The 18394-nt window shown below is 36.0% G+C and overlaps 3 protein-coding genes across 4 annotated transcripts; 2 read left to right on the top strand and 1 right to left on the bottom strand.

The window, feature by feature from the left end:
• Nucleotides 1–264: 264 nt before the first annotated feature.
• LOC147296544 (factor of DNA methylation 1-like) lies at nucleotides 265–3159 on the top strand. The gene is made up of 7 exons (XM_086229323.1): nucleotides 265–426; nucleotides 748–785; nucleotides 895–1466; nucleotides 1978–2088; nucleotides 2187–2420; nucleotides 2523–2741; nucleotides 2896–3159. Exons 2-7 carry the CDS (start codon nucleotides 755–757, stop codon nucleotides 3157–3159), a joined length of 1431 nt encoding a protein of 476 aa, XP_086085449.1. The 5' UTR covers nucleotides 265–426; nucleotides 748–754.
• An 8380-nt stretch (nucleotides 3160–11539) lies between these two features.
• On the top strand, nucleotides 11540–13934 carry LOC147296543 (uncharacterized). Of its 2 annotated transcripts, XM_086229218.1 has the most exons (4): nucleotides 11567–11585; nucleotides 12033–12076; nucleotides 12169–12326; nucleotides 13314–13934. In XM_086229218.1, the coding sequence occupies exons 2-4, from the start codon at nucleotides 12040–12042 to the stop codon at nucleotides 13776–13778; spliced, it is 660 nt and encodes a 219-aa protein (XP_086085344.1). In that variant the 5' UTR covers nucleotides 11567–11585; nucleotides 12033–12039; the 3' UTR covers nucleotides 13779–13934. The 2 variants fall into 2 exon arrangements, with proteins under 2 accessions (XP_086085343.1, XP_086085344.1); XM_086229217.1 differs by having other exon boundaries at nucleotides 11540–12076.
• Nucleotides 13935–14789: 855 nt separating this feature from the next.
• EXPA6 (expansin A6) lies at nucleotides 14790–17588 on the bottom strand. Its single transcript, XM_086246201.1, has 3 exons — nucleotides 17366–17588; nucleotides 16794–17112; nucleotides 14790–15589 (listed from the first exon to the last, which is right to left on the bottom strand). The coding sequence occupies exons 1-3, from the start codon at nucleotides 17514–17516 to the stop codon at nucleotides 15280–15282; spliced, it is 780 nt and encodes a 259-aa protein (XP_086102327.1). The 5' UTR covers nucleotides 17517–17588; the 3' UTR covers nucleotides 14790–15279.
• Between the last annotated feature and the right edge of the window lie 806 nt (nucleotides 17589–18394).

Genomic DNA, 18394 nt, shown 5'->3' with positions numbered 1-18394 from the left:
ACACAAAGAATCAAAGACAATTGATGTGAGGATGATTAGTGCAACAAATGTGTAAAACATAATATTCAACAATAATTTTTTAACATGCTCAAAATAAATAAACTTTAATTATAAATATCTATATAAATTCACAAAATTATTGATTTCAGTTGGCTCCTCTAGGAGCCTTTGATATATTGTGACCCTTATTTTTATATCAACCGTTCTGATTTTAGAAAGATTATCTTTGCAGCCTTTTTGTCTGAAAAGTGAAACTTTGACTCCTGCAAATTGAGATGTGTCTGGTCTGATATCCATTCCATACGTTACATGTGTCTGACCACAAGATCAGTAAATAAAACCCCCACAGGACCCGAACCAACATTATGCTATAGTGGAGGTTTTTTGTTGAGTTCCACTGAAGTGGAGTTGGACTTCTGTTTCCTGGTGAGCAATTAACAAAAGACCACTTTTTTTCTTTTCTTTTCTGGTTTGCATGTTGATATGTTTTGATATGGTGTTTTATTGTTGAAAAATGACCTGCATTGTGTTTGGTTGCTAAGAAAAAGTCAGAAAATAGGATTAGTGAGTGTTCTGTTTTTATTTTTATTAGTGGTAGGTCCGAAACAGTTTACCATGTGAAACTCATCCTTTTATCTTTATATTCTTACTGTGTACCTTATTTCATTGTTAAACTGCTTTGAAGAGATAAGATTGATTTTGAATCTTGGGTTTTCTGTTTTTTTTTTTTTTATCTCTATATTGCAGGTTTGAAATGTCTCCCATATCAGAAAAATCAGATTTTGGTGAGTCTGAGTTAAAGATTTATGGTTCAACTTTTAATTAGATGCCCATGTTGCATTTTCTGTTTTATTCCTGTGGTAGCTTACTATATGTTTTGGTTTTGTTTAATAGGAAAGTTGCAACAAAACGTAGGTGACCAGCTTGAGAAGGTATTCTTAGAGCTGGATAAAGCCTTGTTAAAATCTGAAGCTCAAAAGGAAGAAGTTGTTTTCTTTTGGTCTGAACAAAAGGAAAAACTTAAGATAGAACTTGAGCAGAGTGAAACTCAAAAGAAAGAGCTTAAGAAAGAACTTGAGCAGAGTGAAGCTCAAAGAGAAGAGCTTAAGAAAGAACTTGAGCAGAGTGAAGCTCAAAGAGAAGAGCTTAAGAACAAACTTAAGCAGAGTAAAGCTCAAAAGAAAGATCTTAAGAAAGAACTTGAGCAGAGTGAAGCTCAGAAGAAAGAGCTTAAGAAAGAGCTTGAGCAAAGTGAAGCTCGAAAGAAAGAACTTAAGCAAGAACTTAAGCAGAGTAAAGCTAAAAAGAAAGATTTAAAGAAAGAACTTGAGCAAAGTGAAGCTCAAAAGAAAGAGCAGAGTAAAACTCAAAAGAAAGATCTCAAGAAAGAACTTGAGCAGAGTGAAGCTCGAAAGAAAGAGCTTAGGTATGAGCTTGAGCAGCGAGAGATACAACTGCAACAAATGGTATTCTTATTCTTCTCATCTTAAAATCAATTAACTTAATTAAGTTTTGCTTGGATTAAATGGAGATTTACTGCTGCCATGAACTTCCACCTTGTATATGGCGCATATTTTATGCCTATTGAATAACAAGGATTTATAGCACAATTGTCCTACTTGGTTCTGGTTAAAGGTTGTAAAATGTATCCTTGATGGTTCTATCTTTGGTAATTACCTCTTTGGTTGTTTGATTCTATCTTCAGAATAAGTGGGTTACCCTAGAGAAAAAGCAGGTTGATGTATGGATGCCATGGTTGGCACAAGAACGGAAGGTTTTTTTTTTTTTTTTTTTTTTGCATTATTTGTTTTTACTTGAATATTTGGATCATTGAATCAACCATATATGCATGATTCTTTGAAGTTGTGTTCTTTTTATGACTACCAATGGCAGAGAGAAAAGTTATTTGATTTTTTAATATACTATTGGCAATTCTTATTATTTAATGTGATCTGATGTAGTTTCTTTTCCTTTCAGAGTGAAAGGTTTACCTTAAAGGAAAATGAGGATGACGGTTGGGTGGCATTTTTTGCGGAAGAACAAAAGGATGCTTATCAATCGGTGCCATTGTTGGCAGAAGAACGAATGGTTTGTTTTCCATTATTTATTTTCCTTAGAGATTTGGATCGATGAATCAATGGTACCAGTATGAACATTTGAAATGTTGTCTTCTTTTATGATTAAAGCAATGGCAAAGAGAAAAGGTTGAACTTCAGAGTAAAAGCCTAGAACTGAAAAAGCAGTTTGTTGTCAACCTCCAACACATGGATGAGTTGGAAGTTAAGACCAATGAAATTCAAGAGAAGTTGAAGGAAATGGAAGAGGAATTGGCAGATACCAAAGCACTTAACAGAGTACTTATTGTGAAGGAGCATGAACATAACGCTGAACTGCACGAGGCTCGTAATAAGCTAATCATTGTATGTATTTTCTATTTACGGGGTTTGACTATTTTGTGGGGGGTTTGATTTACTTACTCCTGCAGTTTAGTTTATTTTTCAAGTGTTGTTTTCCCTTTGCAGGGACTAAGCCAATCATCAAGCGGCACTTGTATCGGCGTGAAGAGAATGGGAGAGCTTGACATCAAACCATTTCGTACTGCGATCAAGAGACAGAATTCTAAAAGAGTAGCACATCCTGATGATAAGGCCATGGAGCTATGTTCTTTGTGGGAGGTTCATCTTAGAGATCCAAGTTGGCAACCATTCAAGATTATCATGGATGTCAAAGGAACGCCAATGGTATACATTTAACCCATCAAGCACCCCATTGTGTCTTGTTGTATGAGTCCATTTCTTTGGTGGTGGTCCATTTTTCTGCCTTTGATTCTTGTGCTTAATCTGTAACTTTCCATCTGCCTTGGCTAACTGGGTTATATTGGATGTGGGTATGCAGGAAGTTATTGATGAAGAGGATGGAAAGTTGAAGAGTTTAAAGATGGAGTTTGGTGAAGAAGTTTTTGGGGCTGTGACAACTGCCTTGGCAGAATTGAACGAGTGTAATCCCAGCGGTAGGTATCCAGTACAAGAGCTTTGGAACTTCAAGGAAGAGAGGAAGGCATCGTTGGCAGAGGGAATTTCACATTTACTCAACCTTTGGAAACCAATTAAACGAATTCGCCGAAGTAGTCAGATGCAAAACGATCCGTTTTGGCGTTGACTTTTGATGCAGCGCTAATACGGAAAAGGGATAACAAGCGTCAACCCTAGAACAGATAATCTGGAATCTACCATGAAGTTGAGAAAACCTCAATAGTTAAGTTGATAAATTATGAAAAATCAAAGTATAGCAATTGTAAAATTGCTTAAGTACGCTAATGGAACCCTAAGGCGCAAACAACCTTATAATTAAGGCTCACGGGTAATTAAAGGCTCAAATAAAATATAAACGAAAGCAAATAAAATGTTTGAAAGTTTTAAACACAGTTTTGAGGCCCTAAACGTCATCGGACGGTCGAAAAAGCCCATACGTCATGGCAAAGCGATAAGTTTGACTCGCCTCGCGATTCCCTTCGATTTACATGTTGAAGAGATCTTGAGAAATTTATTTTAAAATTGTATAAGTATAATAATCAAAATAAATGTACTTCACTCGAGCGAAGCAAAACAGGTTCAAGCCAACTGTATCTATTGCTAAACATAAGTCGATTGACTTGTTCAAAAAACCTGGATCAAAATGGTTATAATATTTCCAACACACAGGCACTTTTTAACGAAATTCCTACAAAAAAAAAAAAAAAAAACCAACTAATCTCAGATATAGTAAAAATAAATAAATCTAACAAAGTTGTTCCATTTTAATCCTTTCTATTGGGATGAGTCGGATGACATAAGTAACGACTTCAGATAACCTAAGCAATGACTTCAGAAACTCTAGGATATGACTTTAGAACTGTCAAAACATGACTTATAATGTCACTAGGTATAATTTGAAATTCACCAATAGTATAAATATTTAAAATTCCTCGAGTTACGAACAAAAATTTGAAACGCACCTAGGGTATAAACATTTAAAATTTTTCGAATTCCGAATTAAAATTCTTAAAGAATGACATTGGATGCCCTAAGGAACGACTTCAGATGCCCAAATGAACGACTTAAGAAACTCTAGGTATGACTTAAGAACCGTCAAAACATCACTTGTAATATCACTAGATACATTTGAAATGCACCTACGCTATACACATTTAAAATCTCTCGAGTTACGAACTAAAATTCTCATGGAACGACTTGGGATGCCCTAAGAAACGATTGTAAATGCCCTAAGGAACGACTTGAAAAATTCTAGGTTATGACATAGGAAACGTCAAAACATGACTTGAAATGTCACTAGGTATAATTTGAAATGCACCAAGAGTAAAAACATTTAAAATCTCTCGAGTTACGAAATGAAATTCTAAAAAAATAACTTCAAATGCCCTAAGTAACGACTTCAGATATCTTAAAGTACGACTTGAGAAACACTAGGATATGATTTGAGAAACGTCAAAAAATGACTTGGAATGTCACTAGATACAATTTTAAATGCCCCAAGGGTATAAACATTTAAAATTTCTCGAGTTACGAACTGAAATTCTCAAGTAACGACTTGAGATGTCATAAGAAACGACTTCATATTTCCTAAAAAACGACTTGAGAGACTCTAAGGTATAACTTGGGAAACGTCAAAACATGACTTGTAATGGCACAAGGTATAATTTGAAATGCACTAAGGGTATAAACATTTAAAATTTCTCTAGTTACAAAATGAAATTCTCAAGGAACGACTTGCGATACCCTAAGAAACTACTTTAGATGCCCTAAAGAACGATTTGACAAACTCTAGGGTATGACTTGGAAACCATCAAAACATGACTTGGAATGTCACTAAATACAATTTGAAACACACCTAGGGTATAAACATTTAAAATATTTCGAGTTCCGAATTAAAATTCTCAAGAAACGACTTGCGATTTTTTAAGGAACGACTTCAGATGCCTAAAGGAACGACTTAAGAAACTCTAGGTTATGACTTAGGAAATGTCAAAACATGACTTAAAATGTTACTAGATACAATTTGAAATGCACCAAGGGTATAAACATTTAAAATCTCTCGAGTTACAAAATGAAATTCTAAAGGAACGATTTCAAATGCCTTAAGGAATGACTTCAAATGCCCAAAGGAACAACTTCAGAAATTCTAGATTATGATTTGGAAAACGTTAAAAAATGACTTGAAATATTACTAGATACAATTTAAAATGCACCAAGGATATAAACATTTAAAATTCTTTGAGTTACGAACTGAAATTCTAAGGGAACGACTTGAGATGCCCGAGAAATGACTTCAGATTTCCTAAGGAACGACTAGAAAAGCTCTAAGGTATGACTTGAGAAACGTTAAAACATGATTTGTAATGTCACAAGGTACAATTTGAAATGCACTAAGGGTATAAATATTTAAAATCTCTCTAGTTACAAAATGAAATTTTTAATGAAAGATTTGGGATGCCCTAAGGAACGACTTCATATGCCTTAAGAAATGACTTGAGAAATTCTAGGTTATGACTTAGGACATGTCAAAAAATGACTTGGAATGTCACTAGTTACAATTTGAAATGCATCAATAGTGTAAACATTTAAAATCTCTCGAGTTATGAAATGAAATTCTAAATGAACGACTTCAGATGCCCTAAGAAACGACTTGAGAAATTCTAGGGAATGACTTGGAGAACGTTAAAAAATGACTTGAAATGTCACTAGATACAATTTGAAATGCACCAAGGGTATAAACATTTAAAATTCTTCGAGTTCCGAACTAAAATTCTCAAGAGACGACTTGGATGCTCTAAGGTATGACTTCAGATGCCCAAAAGAACGACTTCAAAAACTCTACGGTATGACTTGGAGAACGTTAAAAAATGACTTGAAATGTCACTAGATACAATTTGAAATGCACCAAGGGTATAAACATTTAAAATTCTTCGAGTTCCGAACTAAAATTCTCAAGACACGACTTGGATGCTCTAAGGTACGACTTCAGATGCCCAAAAGAACGACTTCAAAAACTCTATGGTATGACTTGGGAAACGTTAAAAAATGACTTGGAATGTCACTAGATACAATTTGAAATGCACCAAAGGTATAAACATTTAAAATTGCTCGAGTTACGAATTGAAATTCTTAAGGAACGACTTGAGATGCCCTAAGGAACGACTTCAGATTCCCTAGGGTATGACTTGGAAACCGTCAGAACATGACTTGGAATGTCACTATATACAATTTGAAATGCACCTAGGCTATAAACATTTAAAATCTCTCGAGTTATGAATTGAAATTCCCAAGAATCGACTTAGGATGTCGTAAGGAACAACTTCTGATGTCTTAAGGAACGACTTGAGAAACTCTTGGTTATGACTTGAGAAACTCTTGGTTATGACTTGAGAAATATCAAAACATGACTCGGAATATCACAAGATACAATTTGAAATCCACTAAAGGTATAAACATTTAAAATCCCTCTAGTTACAAAATGAAATTCTCAATGAACGACTTGAGATGCTCTAAGGAACGACTTCAGAAGCCCTAAGGAACGACTTGACAAACTCTAGGGTTTGACTTGAAAAACGTAAAAACATGACTTGGAATGTTACCAAGTACAATTTGAAATGCATCAAGGGTATAAACATTAAAAATTCTTCGAGTTATGAACTGAAATTTTCAAGAAACGACTTGAGATGCCCTAATGAACGACTTCATATTCCCTAAGGAACGACTCGACTTAAGAAACTCTAAGGTATAACTTGGGAAACGTCAAAACATGACTTGTAATGTCACTAAATACAATTTGAAATGCACTAAGGGTATAAACATTTAAAATCTCTTTAGTTACAAAATGAAATTCTTAAGGAACGTCTTGGGATGCCCTAAGGAACGACTTGACAAACTCTCGGATAGGACTTGAAAACCGTCAAAACATGACTTGAAATGCCACTAGATACAATTTAAAACGCACCTAGGGTATAAACATTTAAAATCCTTCAAGTTCCGAACTAAATTTCTCAGGGAACGACTTGAGATGCCCTAAGAAACGACTTCATATGTTCAAATGAACGATTTAAGAAACTCTAGGATATGACTTGAGAACCGTTAAAACATCACTTATAATGTCACTAGATACAATTTGAAAGGCACCTAGCCTATAAACATTTAAAATCTCTCGAGTTACAAACTGAAATTCTCGAGGATCAACTTGAGATGTTCTAAGAAACGACTTCTGATGCCCTAATGAACGACTTGAGAAACTCTAGGTTATGACTTAAGAAACGTCAAAACATGACTTGAAATGTCAGTAGGTACAATTTAAAATACACTAAGGGTATAAACATTTAAAATCTCTAAAGTTACAAAATGAAATTTTAAATGAACAACTTAAGATGCCCTAAATAACGACTTCAGATGCCCTAAAGAACGACTTGAGAAACTCTAGAGTATGATAAGGGAAACATCAAAACATGGCCTGGAATATCACAAAATACAATTTGAAATACACTAAGGGTATAAACATTTAAAATCTCTCTAGTTACAAAATGAAATTCTCAAGGAACGTCTTGAGATGCCCTAAGGAACGACTTGACAAACTCTAAGATATGACTTGAAAACCGTCAAAACATGACTTAAAATATCACTAGATATAATTTGAAACGCACATAGGGTATAAACATTTAAAATCATTCGAGTTCCAAACTAAATTTCTCAGGGAACAACTTGAAATGCTATAAAAAACGACTTCAGATGTCCAAAGAAACGACTTAAGAAACTCTAGGGTATGACTTGAGAACCATCAAAACATCACTTATAATGTCACTAGATACAATTTGAAAGGCAACTAGCTTATAAACATTTAAAATCCCTCAAGTTACGAACTGAAATTCTCGAGGATCGACTTAGGTTGTCCTAAGGAACGACTTCTGATGCTCTAAGGAACGACTTGAAAAACTCTAGGTTATGACTTGGGAAACGTCAAAACATGACTTGAAATGTCACTAGGTACAATTTGAAATACACTAAAGGTATAAACATTTAAAATCTCTCACGAAATGAAATTTTAAATGATTGACTTGAGATGCTCTAAATAACGACTTCAGATGCCTGAAGAAATGACTTGAGAAACTCTACGATATGACAAGGAAAACGTCAAAACATGGCTTGGAATGTCACATAATACAATTTGAAATACACTAATGGTATAAACATTTAAAATTCCTCTAGTTACAAAATGAAATTCTCAAAGAACGTCTTGAGATGCCCTAAGGAACGACTTGACAAACTCTAAAATATGACTTAAAAACCGTCAAAACATGACTTAAAATGTTACTAAATACAATTTAAAACACACCTAGGGTATAAACAGTTAAAATTCTTCGAGTTCCGTATTAAATTTCTTAGGGAACGACTTGAGATGCCTTAAGAAACGACTTCATATGTCCAAAGGAACGACTTAAGAAACTCTGGGGTATGACTTGACAACCGTCAAAACATCACTTATAATGTAACTAGATACAATTTGAAAGGCATCTAGCTTATAAACATTTAAAATCTCTCGAGTTACGAACTGAAATTCTCGAGGATCGACTTAAGTTGTTATAAGGAACGACTTCTGATGCCCTAAAGAACAACTTGAGAAACTCTAGGTTATGACTTGGGAAACGTCAAGGCATAACTTAGGATGTCACTAGGTACAATTTGAAATATACTAAAGGTATAAACATTTAAAATCTCTCAAGTTACGAAATGAAATTTTAAATGAACGACTTCAGATGCCCTAAAGAACAACTTCAGATACCCTAAGCAATGACTTGAGAAATTCTAGAGTATGACAAGGGAAACGTCAAAACATGGCTTGAAATGTCACTAGGTATAATTTGAATGCACCAAGGTATAAACATTTAAAATCCTTCGAGTTACGAACTGAAATTCTAAATGAACGACTTGGGATATCCTAAGAAACGATTGTAGATGACCTAAGGAACGACTAGAGAAACTCTAGGTTATGACTTAGGAAACGTCAAAACATGACTTAGAATGTCACTAGGTACAATTTGAAATGCACTAAGAGTATAAACATTTAAAATCTCTAGAGTTACAAAATGAAATTCTAAAGAAACGATTTTAGATGCTCTTAAGAACGACTTCCGATGCTCTTAGGAACGACTTGAGAAACTCTAGGATATGACTTGGAAACCGTCAAAACATGACTTGGAATGTCAATAGGTACAATTTGAAATGCACTAAGGGTATAAACATTTAAAATCACTCGAGTTACGAACTGAAATTCTTAAGGAACGACTTGGGATGCCCTAAAGAACGACTTGAGAAACTCTAGATTATGACTTAGGAAACATCAAAACATGACTTGGAATGTCACTAGGTGCAATTTGAAATGCACCAAGGGTATAAACATTTAAAATTCCTCGAGTTATGAGCTGAAATTCTAAAGGAACGACTTCAGATTCCTTAAGCAACGACTTGAGAAATTTTAAGGTATGACTTATGAAACGTCAAAACATGACTTGAAATGTCATAAGGTACAATTTGAAATGCACTAAGGGTATAAACATTTAAAATCCTTCTAATTACAAAATGAAATTTTCAAGGAACGTCTTGAGATGCCCTAATGAACGATTTGACAAACTCTAGGTTATGACTTGAAAACCGTCAAAATATGACTTAGAATGTCACTAGATATAATTTGAAACGCATCTAGGGTATAAATATTTAAAATCTCTCGAGTTACGAACTGAAATTCTCAAGGAACAACTTTAGATGTCCTAAGGAACGACTTCATATGCCCTAAGAAACGATTTAAGAAAATTTAGGGTATGACTTTGGAACCGTCATATTTGAAACACATATAGGGTATAATCATTTAAAATCTCTCAAGTTATGAACTAAAATTCTCAAGGAACGATTTGAGATGTCCTAATGAATGACTTCATATGCAGTAAGAAACGATTTGAGAAACTTTATGGTATGACTTTGGAACCGTCAAAACATGACTTGAAATGTGATCACTAGGTACAATTTGAAATGCGCTAAGGGTATAAATATTTAAAATCACTCGAGTTTTGAACTTAAATTCTGAAGGAACGACTTGGAATGTCTTAAGGAACCACTTCAGATACCCTAAGGAACAACTTGAGAAACTCTAGGGTATAACTTGGGAACTATCCAAACATGACTTGGAATGTCACTAGGTAAAATTTGAAATGCACTAAGGGTATAAACATTTAAAATTCATCGAGTTACGAACTAAAATTCTCAAAGAACTAATTGGGATGCCCAAAGGAACGACTTCAGATGCTCTAAGAAACAAGTTGAGAAACGCTAAGGGATTACTTAGGAACCGTCAAAACATGACTTGAAATATCATTAGGTACAATTTGAAATGCACCAAGAGTATAAACATTTAAAATCTCTCGAGTTACGAACTGAAATTCTCAAGAAATGACTTAGATGTCCTAAAAAAACGACTTCAGATGCCTTCAGGAACGACTTGAGAAATTCTAAGGTATGACTTTTGAACTGTAAAAACATGACTTGTAATGTCACTAAGTACAATTTGAAATGCACCAAGGGTATAAACATTTAAAGTCTCTCAAGTTACGGAGGTCATGCTTAGTTTAGGCCTTTCTTCTGTTCCAGCTCCACAGCCTAAACCGATGTGGAGTACGTCGGAGGGTGAGTTGTTTAAACTTAATGTTGATGGAGCTACAAAGTTGAAGGATAGGGTGGTTGGTGTTGGGGCTGTCGTAGGGAATAGTGGTGGGGTGTTGCAAGCTGCTACAATTCAGTGGTTCGATGTTTGTTTTTCGCCAAAAACAACTGAGCTATTGGCGATTATTCATGTGTTGCATTTGTGCTTGCGGCTGGGTTCTCCCGCATTGTGGTGGAATATGATGCACTTGAGGTGGTTAATAAGGTAATTTCTAATGATGAATGTCTAAGTGTCGATGGTGAGTTAGTTTTGAAGGTTCAACTGTTGGTAGGTGATTCTCAAGCAATATAATTTGCGTATAATCCACGGACATGTAACGTTGTGGCCCATCAATTACCTCAATTTTCTTTGAGTTGTAATCATTATGTTGTCTGGGGGAGATTGGCCTTGTTTAGCATATTTCTTTCCTCCAAGATGATGTTTTTGCTTGATTGAATTCAATCCAATAAATATGGCTCTTTACCTTGATGATAAAAATAATAATAATAAATAATAAATAAACTTGTTTTCCTATTTTTTTATTGTTTTATTCAGTAATGCTACACTTACTATATTTTTATATCACAATTTTATATCATTTTACGTGGCATTCATACATTGGACACTACAAATTAAAAAATAAAACCTAAAAAAGAAAAAGAAAATACTCTTCCAGTAAAGTAATGACACATCAGGTGGGATACAAATGTGGGACAATTAGCATTATTATTTTTTATTTTTTTATTTTTATTTTTTAGAACAAAGCCAAATGTTAACTTATCAAAGTGAAGAAGAGCGATTGTCGCTCGCGACCAGCTGGTGTTGCTTGCTCTGTACTAAAACCTAACACTGTACTGTACTGTCTTCAATTCCCCACACATTCACACCTCTCACATGGTTGACTGCACTGTTTACTACTTCAATCGGCCATTAATCTCAGTTTGCTTCACTGTTTTTTCTTAATCAAGAGCTCAATTGAATGCTCTACTTCCCAAAACACTTATTGCATGTAGGATCGAATTTTCAATTACCCACTTGCAATTTCTAAAATCAGAGCTCTCTGCTGCTCTAACTTAGTAGCCTGTCTCATCAATCCGAACCCAAGAAATAGAGTTGGCATTCGGTATTACAGGTTTCAAATGTCTTCACAGTTCAGAAAATCCAAAGGCATATGATGGGCATTGTGGCAAACACTAAATCTGAGTTTTTGAGAAACACTAAATCTAATTTCATTATTTCCCTTCTGTTATTTCCTTGTTATGTTGATTTTTAGAGATGGGATTCAATTTGTATTGCAGGTTTGAGATGTCTAACATTTCGGAAGAAATGGATACTGCCATTGGTGAGTCTGTTTTATTTCCTGTCATAATTTTTGCAGGTTTTAATTTTCTGTTTTGTAGCTTACTTTATTTTTCATTTTATGGTGTCCAATAGCAAAATTGCAACAAAATTTTGATGACCTGCGTTACCACCTTGAGAAGGCATTCTTAGACGAGGGTAGAGCCTTGTTAAAATTTGAAGCTCAATGGAAAGATCTTAAGAAAGAGCATAAGAAAGATATTCAGCAGCGTGATCTGCAATTGCAACAAATGGTATGGAATTCTCATAACTTTGGTTTTGCTTAATTGGATTACATAGATATCGATATATATGGCAGCCATGAATTTTCACCATATATGATGCATTTTTATGTCAGTTTGAATGTGATCTGGATTTTGAGTTGTTTGCATTGGCATTGGGATGAGAACCTGCTCATGAATTTCCTTTTTACATTTGTGCTAAGCTGTTCCAGTACTTATATGATAGTCAAATTAGAATAACAAAGATTAATCAGACAGTATTGTCCTACTTGGTTCTGGTTAAAGCTTGTAAAATGTTGCCTCTTTTACATATGGTTGAACTGAATTTTGAGGAACCCTTTGGTTAGTTGTTCCGAATTCTTTTATATTGAAAACTAGAGATCACTGAATGTGTCAGTCCTAGAGTTATCTTAACATGATCTAATAAAAAGACAACTGAATATCTCAGGTTGTTCTACCCACAGTCACGTATGCATACAAGCATTGTTTAATAGGGTGGATTTATCACACTTTTTGTGTGTGTGTGTGGGCAAAAGTATTGTGGGTTAAACAATCATGTGTTTGGGGAGCCAAAACATAGAACACAAAGCTCAATTATAGAATTTTATTTTTTGTGCTTAGTAACCTAATAACTGTATTAGAATACCAAACAATTATAAGTGATAGAGGAGTGGTTTTTATAGTAGTGTAGTACAATGGTACTAGTATTCACGCTGGAATGTAAGTTTTTACAAGCATTTATGGGAAAGGGGGAGGGGGAGCCTAAGGTTAATTATAGAAATTTCCTCTCCACATCTATGATTATTTCATATATATATAGGTATAGGGATGTTGTCTGCTTTCCCAAAATCAAACTGTTGGCAGTCAAATTCCATCAAATGAAGAATGACTACTACGGTGTTATTCAGATTACATCAATCAGTGCATGTATTGCATGTCTGTGTTGTATTCATTTTATTGTTGTTTTCATTTCAAAATTAATCGCCCTGTATCTTTCAGGGTATCTCAATACCCTCAACTGCGACTGAACACTTCGCTACTGCAAATCCAAATCCCACCTCATGGACAAACACTACTCCTCGGCCTCCTGGAAATGGCACTTGGAAACTTTATTGTGATGTATGCAAAATTTATTGCGACACCAAGGCTGTACTTGATAAGCATAAAATGGGAAAAAAGCACAGGGCGAACCTGGAGAAATTGAAAGGAAAAGCTGTTGCTGGACCAAGTAAGAAGAAGGCAGCTGGACCTGCAGCAGATTTGGAGACTAAGAGAAGGAAGGTTCTTGAAAGTGGGGCAGCAGCCCACGCTTTAAGGACTTGTGCTATATGTAATGTGTTGTGTCTTAGTGAGACAGATTTCAATAATCATATTGTAGGACAAAGGCATGCAGATGCTGTTGCAATGGCCAAGAAACATGCAGCTGGAACCAGTAGCTACTCCCAGCTAAACAGAAGATTTTAGTGTAGGAATCTATAACTTGTTGTATTTTGTACATAGTAGAACCAGCCTTACTATCCAAACTTCACAACATTTTTTATAGGTGAGGCTGTGAGCTTTCAAATTGATGTCTGAACTCGGAATTGATAATTTAATCTTCACACCATTTGTTTCTTTTCCTTTTATCAACTATTGATGGAAAGTCTTGAATCCCAAACCATTGAAACAAAAAGGCCAAAAGGTATTCCTTATGATGATGAGCACAAATCAAGAGGAATCTCATTCCTGTTGAAAGGAAATTTTCATCAAGTGAAAGCTGAACCAAGCTGAGAGGAAGAAGCTTGCATAAGGGTATCCAAAGCCCACTACATATGTTTTTACCTTTTAGGGTGGTAGGAATCCAAAGATGTTTGTCCCATAAATTGTACACAAGAAGATGGAGAAGAACTTAACCACCAAAATTCTCAACAGAGAATTAACAAACCCAACCCAACCCCACCCATGTGCAGGTTTGGTAGCTTTGGTTAGTGCAAATGCATTGGCCACTTATGATTTGATCTACTTGGAGTTATTGGTACTAATTTGATGGTTTCTCCTTTACTTTCTGTAAACTAAATACTTGCACTAAATAAATGCCTTCCTTTCAGACTTTGGCATCCTAAAATATTAAAAAGTAAAAATTATCATTATACTTTTGGGGTTCACAAAATCTGAGTAGTGTAAAATTTGGAATAGTTTACACTAGGAAATGAACTGGAAACTTCCCTTTGGAAAAACTACCCCTGCTTTATCCATATGGAAATAAACTGGAAACTTCCCATTTAAGCTTAAAATTTTCTGATGCGAATAGTTTTCTTCCATTACCACACCTCAGAGGATCAGAGTGACCCATGTTCATTTCTACACATTCTGCAGCTTCCATAAGCTGGTGCCTGGTGGCACTAAGCCAAAACACAGGAATGAAAAGGGCAATTTTGTGCACCTACTTGGAAGTTCCATTACTTTTGTACTCAAATTCATCAAAATGGCAATTGATACAAACCAAATACTTTCCAAGTCAATTTCATCAGAAAAAGTTACTACAAATACATTTCTCATAAGCATAAATGCATAATATTATGATATACTACAGCTTTGCTTTACCAGTATTATAATAGGCTGCGGGCTACAAATTCTCTGCAGCCGCCTCAACCAACCCTACTGCAAATTTCCTCACTTGGGTTTTTTCAATTTAATTTTGTCTTGCACTGTTACACTGAGTTACCCACTTACCCCTACTTACTCCCACACTTCCACAGTCCTCACACTCTCACAAGTCACACCAACCAAAAAGTCAAAGTTGTCCCTGAAACCCCTCCCAGTGAGTTCCCCACTAAAACACTTTCACATTCTCCAACACCCAGTCAAAAACAGCATCTTAAAAAATAAAAAAACCAAAATGGTGCCAAGAAAGGGTAAAAATGGAAATATATAATTATGGCGGGAAAATCATAAAAATGTTGACTTTCTTAGTGGGTTGCATCTATCAAACTCGGAAATTCTTTCCGGTGAAGGTTTGACCGAACTGCCAATGGGCCGGGACTATGTTCCACGAGGTGGAGGTGCGTCTGTCACTGCCTGTGACCCTGAAGGACAGTGACTGACCAGCCAAAACGGCGTTTGACTGCCAGTTTTGACCCCAGTTGCGGCTCATGCTCATCCACCCAGTCCTCGTCCCCTTCACGCTCACGCGCACGATATCCCCTGCACCCGCGACGTTGGAGATGAGAACCAGGTTGAAGTAACGGAAGCCGTTGATGGTGAACCTGATCCCTCCACGCTTGCGGCATGGCACCCTGCGTAAAAAGTAGAAAAACTGTGAGGACATGTTCGTAATTCTGACCTAGTTATGTTAACGTGGAGGGCGGCCCGTGTTTTAAGGTGGGCGTGACTAAATCTAAAGTCCTTTTCACATTGATCAACGAGTCTCGGACTTTTGGAGACTGTGCTTGGTAGTCTTTCATTTCTACGTAGAAACAAAAGTACATGCGCATCGTACTTTGGACCCTCTGATTCCCTGGTCAAAAAGTACTACGGTCTAGATCTTACGTAGACCAAGCACCTTAATCACAGGAAAAGCTAGGTTTAGTTGCTAATCAAAGTTAGTATCCTATAAGTCAAACTTTCTTTTTCATTCTTGGCCAAAAAAGAAAAAAAGTTTCTTTTTCATTAAAAATCATAACTTGAGATAAACAACAATTTTTTTTTTGCCATGTTTTTCTCAAAAAAAGTCATCAAATTTGTTTTATGTCAAGTTCTTTTAAAAAGATCATTTTACCCTAATCAAATTACAATTTTAACTTGACATCAAACATTCCCCACCACATACAATTATTTACACTTTTTACTATATGGGTTAATTTTGAACCCTTTTCTTATGAACAAGTAGGCATGCACGCCCACAACGCGCATGCTACCAAAGGTCCACAATAAGGCCAGGTCTAACATTTGGCAACCGAGACATTTCATGAAATCTAGCAGCATAGTGTTAAATATCAAGGTTTTTTTAGTGAGTTAAAATATTCCTATTGCCCATTCTTAGATTGCTTTCAGCGTTTGGGACCAAATGGACTAAAGCCAAAACTGCCGAAAGCAACCAACAAACCTCCAATTAACTAACTAAGCCAATAGCTAAACCCAAGTAAGCTCGGTGACTCGTAAAGACTAATTAGATTTGAGAGAAATCATGGGCATTCTGGTCAATCAGGAGAGTTGGCCGTACTCTGCAAGAGCAATAAACACCCAGACCAGAATCTGACCCCACAAGATAAGGAAAGATCACAAAATGCATTGAATTCTGTATCCACATTTTCCACTCAACAAAAAAAAAAACTAGTTTATTTGGGGTAAAATTAGCATTTGGAAGCATTGACCCTGTTTTCAAAAGCAACCCATGTATTAATCTACTCTAAAAAATGTTGCAACTACTTCCAAACAGATCCCTAAGTGTAACCAAAACAGAGCATTAAGTGAAACAAAAACAGAGATGCGACTGCTTGCCTCCGGTATGCGACTGGTACAATCCCAGCTCGGTACTCAGCAATCTTGAGGAACATGGGCATGGCAAGGTCGAAGTGAGGCCTAGGAGGGTTACACCAGCCGCCATTGTCGTTTGGTTGGGCAAAGTTGGGAGGGCAAAAGTTGGTGGCAGTGATCAAGATGGATGGGCTGCCTGAGTGGCACCACTTGGGGTCGTTTGCGCACTTGATCTCAAAGCAAGCGCCGCAGCTGAGGCCATTGTTGAACAGGGCTGTACTCAGTGCAGCTGTGCTCACTCCATAGCCTTGGCTGTAAAGGTTGCCATATCCACAAGCACCACCTGTGCACAATTACAACAAGTTAGTTAGCTTTCTTGGTTGTGGATCTTTGTTGGGTTTGGCAGAATTTTGCCTAGCTTTGTAGGGAATGTGACATTTCAGTGAAAACCCAGAAGCCAAAAATTTAATTTTGTCAAAATTTATAGCCCAATTTGGGTTACACAAGATAAAAATGAAAACTTAAAGTAAAGGGTTGAAGAAAAATGCAAACTTGGTTGGAGCAGAAGAGAGAGAAGTGAGTTGGGGTTAACATACCCATAGTTCCAGAGGCATCTGAGCCTCCATAGAAGGTGGCATGAGCACCTTGCCATGCACCCCCAGTGTAAACCCCTGGGATTCTAGCTTCAGCCATCCACAATAGTGAGATAAGAGAGACAATGCAAGAAACCACACCCACCATAGCCATATTTTTCTTCTCTCTCTTTTTCCCTAGAAACAAACACCAAGAAAGAAAGAAAAGGGAGAGACTAGAGACAGATAGTGAGCTACTAACTGAGGATGAGGGCTTAAAGGAGAGGGTTGTGGACTACTTAAGGAGGTGGCTTTAGGGGCAAAATTTGGAAATTTCAGACCCCATCAGAATCAAGAATGCCCCTCTATGTGAACTAAAAAGCATTCTGTCCCCATCCCCAATCTCAATCTTTGGTGCGTGTGTATGACGCTCCAATTGCATTGAAGCTTGTACGGATAAGTGTGGGTCTCATGGAGTCTTCTATTTCCCAGTTGGTGGGAGGTTGAGTTTTACACGCTCTTGAAGACGAGTGTAGGTATCATTACTTTCTTTGTTTTCTCTCTTCTTCCCGGAAAATGTATTTTTTATTTAGGGGTAGTCCAATTTTCTTCGCTCCACACCTAATACTGGTTTTGCTTTGTCTTTTGTCGAGGCACATTCGCATAATGCACATAATCATCGTTCATACGTAAGTAACGTAACCGCAAAAAGAAGAAAAGTTAACTGGAAATAGCAAAATGAAATCACAACTAAAACGATGCAAAAAAATATTCATATTTTGGCTGATGTTAGTATGTTACTTTATCACAATATGATATTGTGTGTGAAAATAGTAAATTACAAGTATCATAAACATTCGAACGGCTTTTATTATCTACAAGTATTTCAATTAAACTATTAATTATAGCCAACACGATCATATTATTAAATTTTAACCAATATTGATATTATTCACAACTTATCTACTTTTATTGTGAAATCAATAACAATCAACTCATTTAATATGAGATTTTATGTAAAGGTTCTACTTACTATTTGTATTGAATAACCCA

The sequence above is a fragment of the Dryas octopetala genome, chromosome 1 (genome assembly GCF_963921425.1).
Source record: "Dryas octopetala chromosome 1, drDryOcto1.1, whole genome shotgun sequence".
Classification (NCBI taxonomy): domain Eukaryota; kingdom Viridiplantae; phylum Streptophyta; class Magnoliopsida; order Rosales; family Rosaceae; genus Dryas; species Dryas octopetala.
The sequence above is the reverse complement of the archived record's forward strand: the minus strand, read 5'-3'. Positions and strand labels throughout refer to the sequence as shown.

Excerpts from the sequence above, each read along its gene's own strand:
- LOC147296544 (XM_086229323.1), top strand. The coding sequence starts at position 755 with ATGTCTCCCATATCAGAAAAATCAGATTTTG. Across the intron at positions 2,089-2,186 it reads TGTTGGCAGAAGAACGAATG|CAATGGCAAAGAGAAAAGGT; the intron begins GTTTGTTTTCCA and ends TTATGATTAAAG. Across the intron at positions 2,742-2,895 it reads ATGTCAAAGGAACGCCAATG|GAAGTTATTGATGAAGAGGA; the intron begins GTATACATTTAA and ends GTGGGTATGCAG.
- LOC147296543 (XM_086229217.1), top strand. The coding sequence starts at position 12,010 with ATGGGATTCAATTTGTATTGCAGGTTTGAGATGTCTAACATTTCGGAA. Across the intron at positions 12,077-12,168 it reads AGAAATGGATACTGCCATTG|CAAAATTGCAACAAAATTTT; the intron begins GTGAGTCTGTTT and ends GGTGTCCAATAG. Across the intron at positions 12,327-13,313 it reads ATCTGCAATTGCAACAAATG|GGTATCTCAATACCCTCAAC; the intron begins GTATGGAATTCT and ends TGTATCTTTCAG.
- EXPA6 (XM_086246201.1), bottom strand. The coding sequence starts at position 17,516 with ATGGCTATGGTGGGTGTGGTTTCTTGCATTGTCTCTCTTATCTCACTA. Across the intron at positions 17,113-17,365 it reads AGATGCCTCTGGAACTATGG|GTGGTGCTTGTGGATATGGC; the intron begins GTATGTTAACCC and ends AATTGTGCACAG. Across the intron at positions 15,590-16,793 it reads GTACCAGTCGCATACCGGAG|GGTGCCATGCCGCAAGCGTG; the intron begins GCAAGCAGTCGC and ends CTTTTTACGCAG.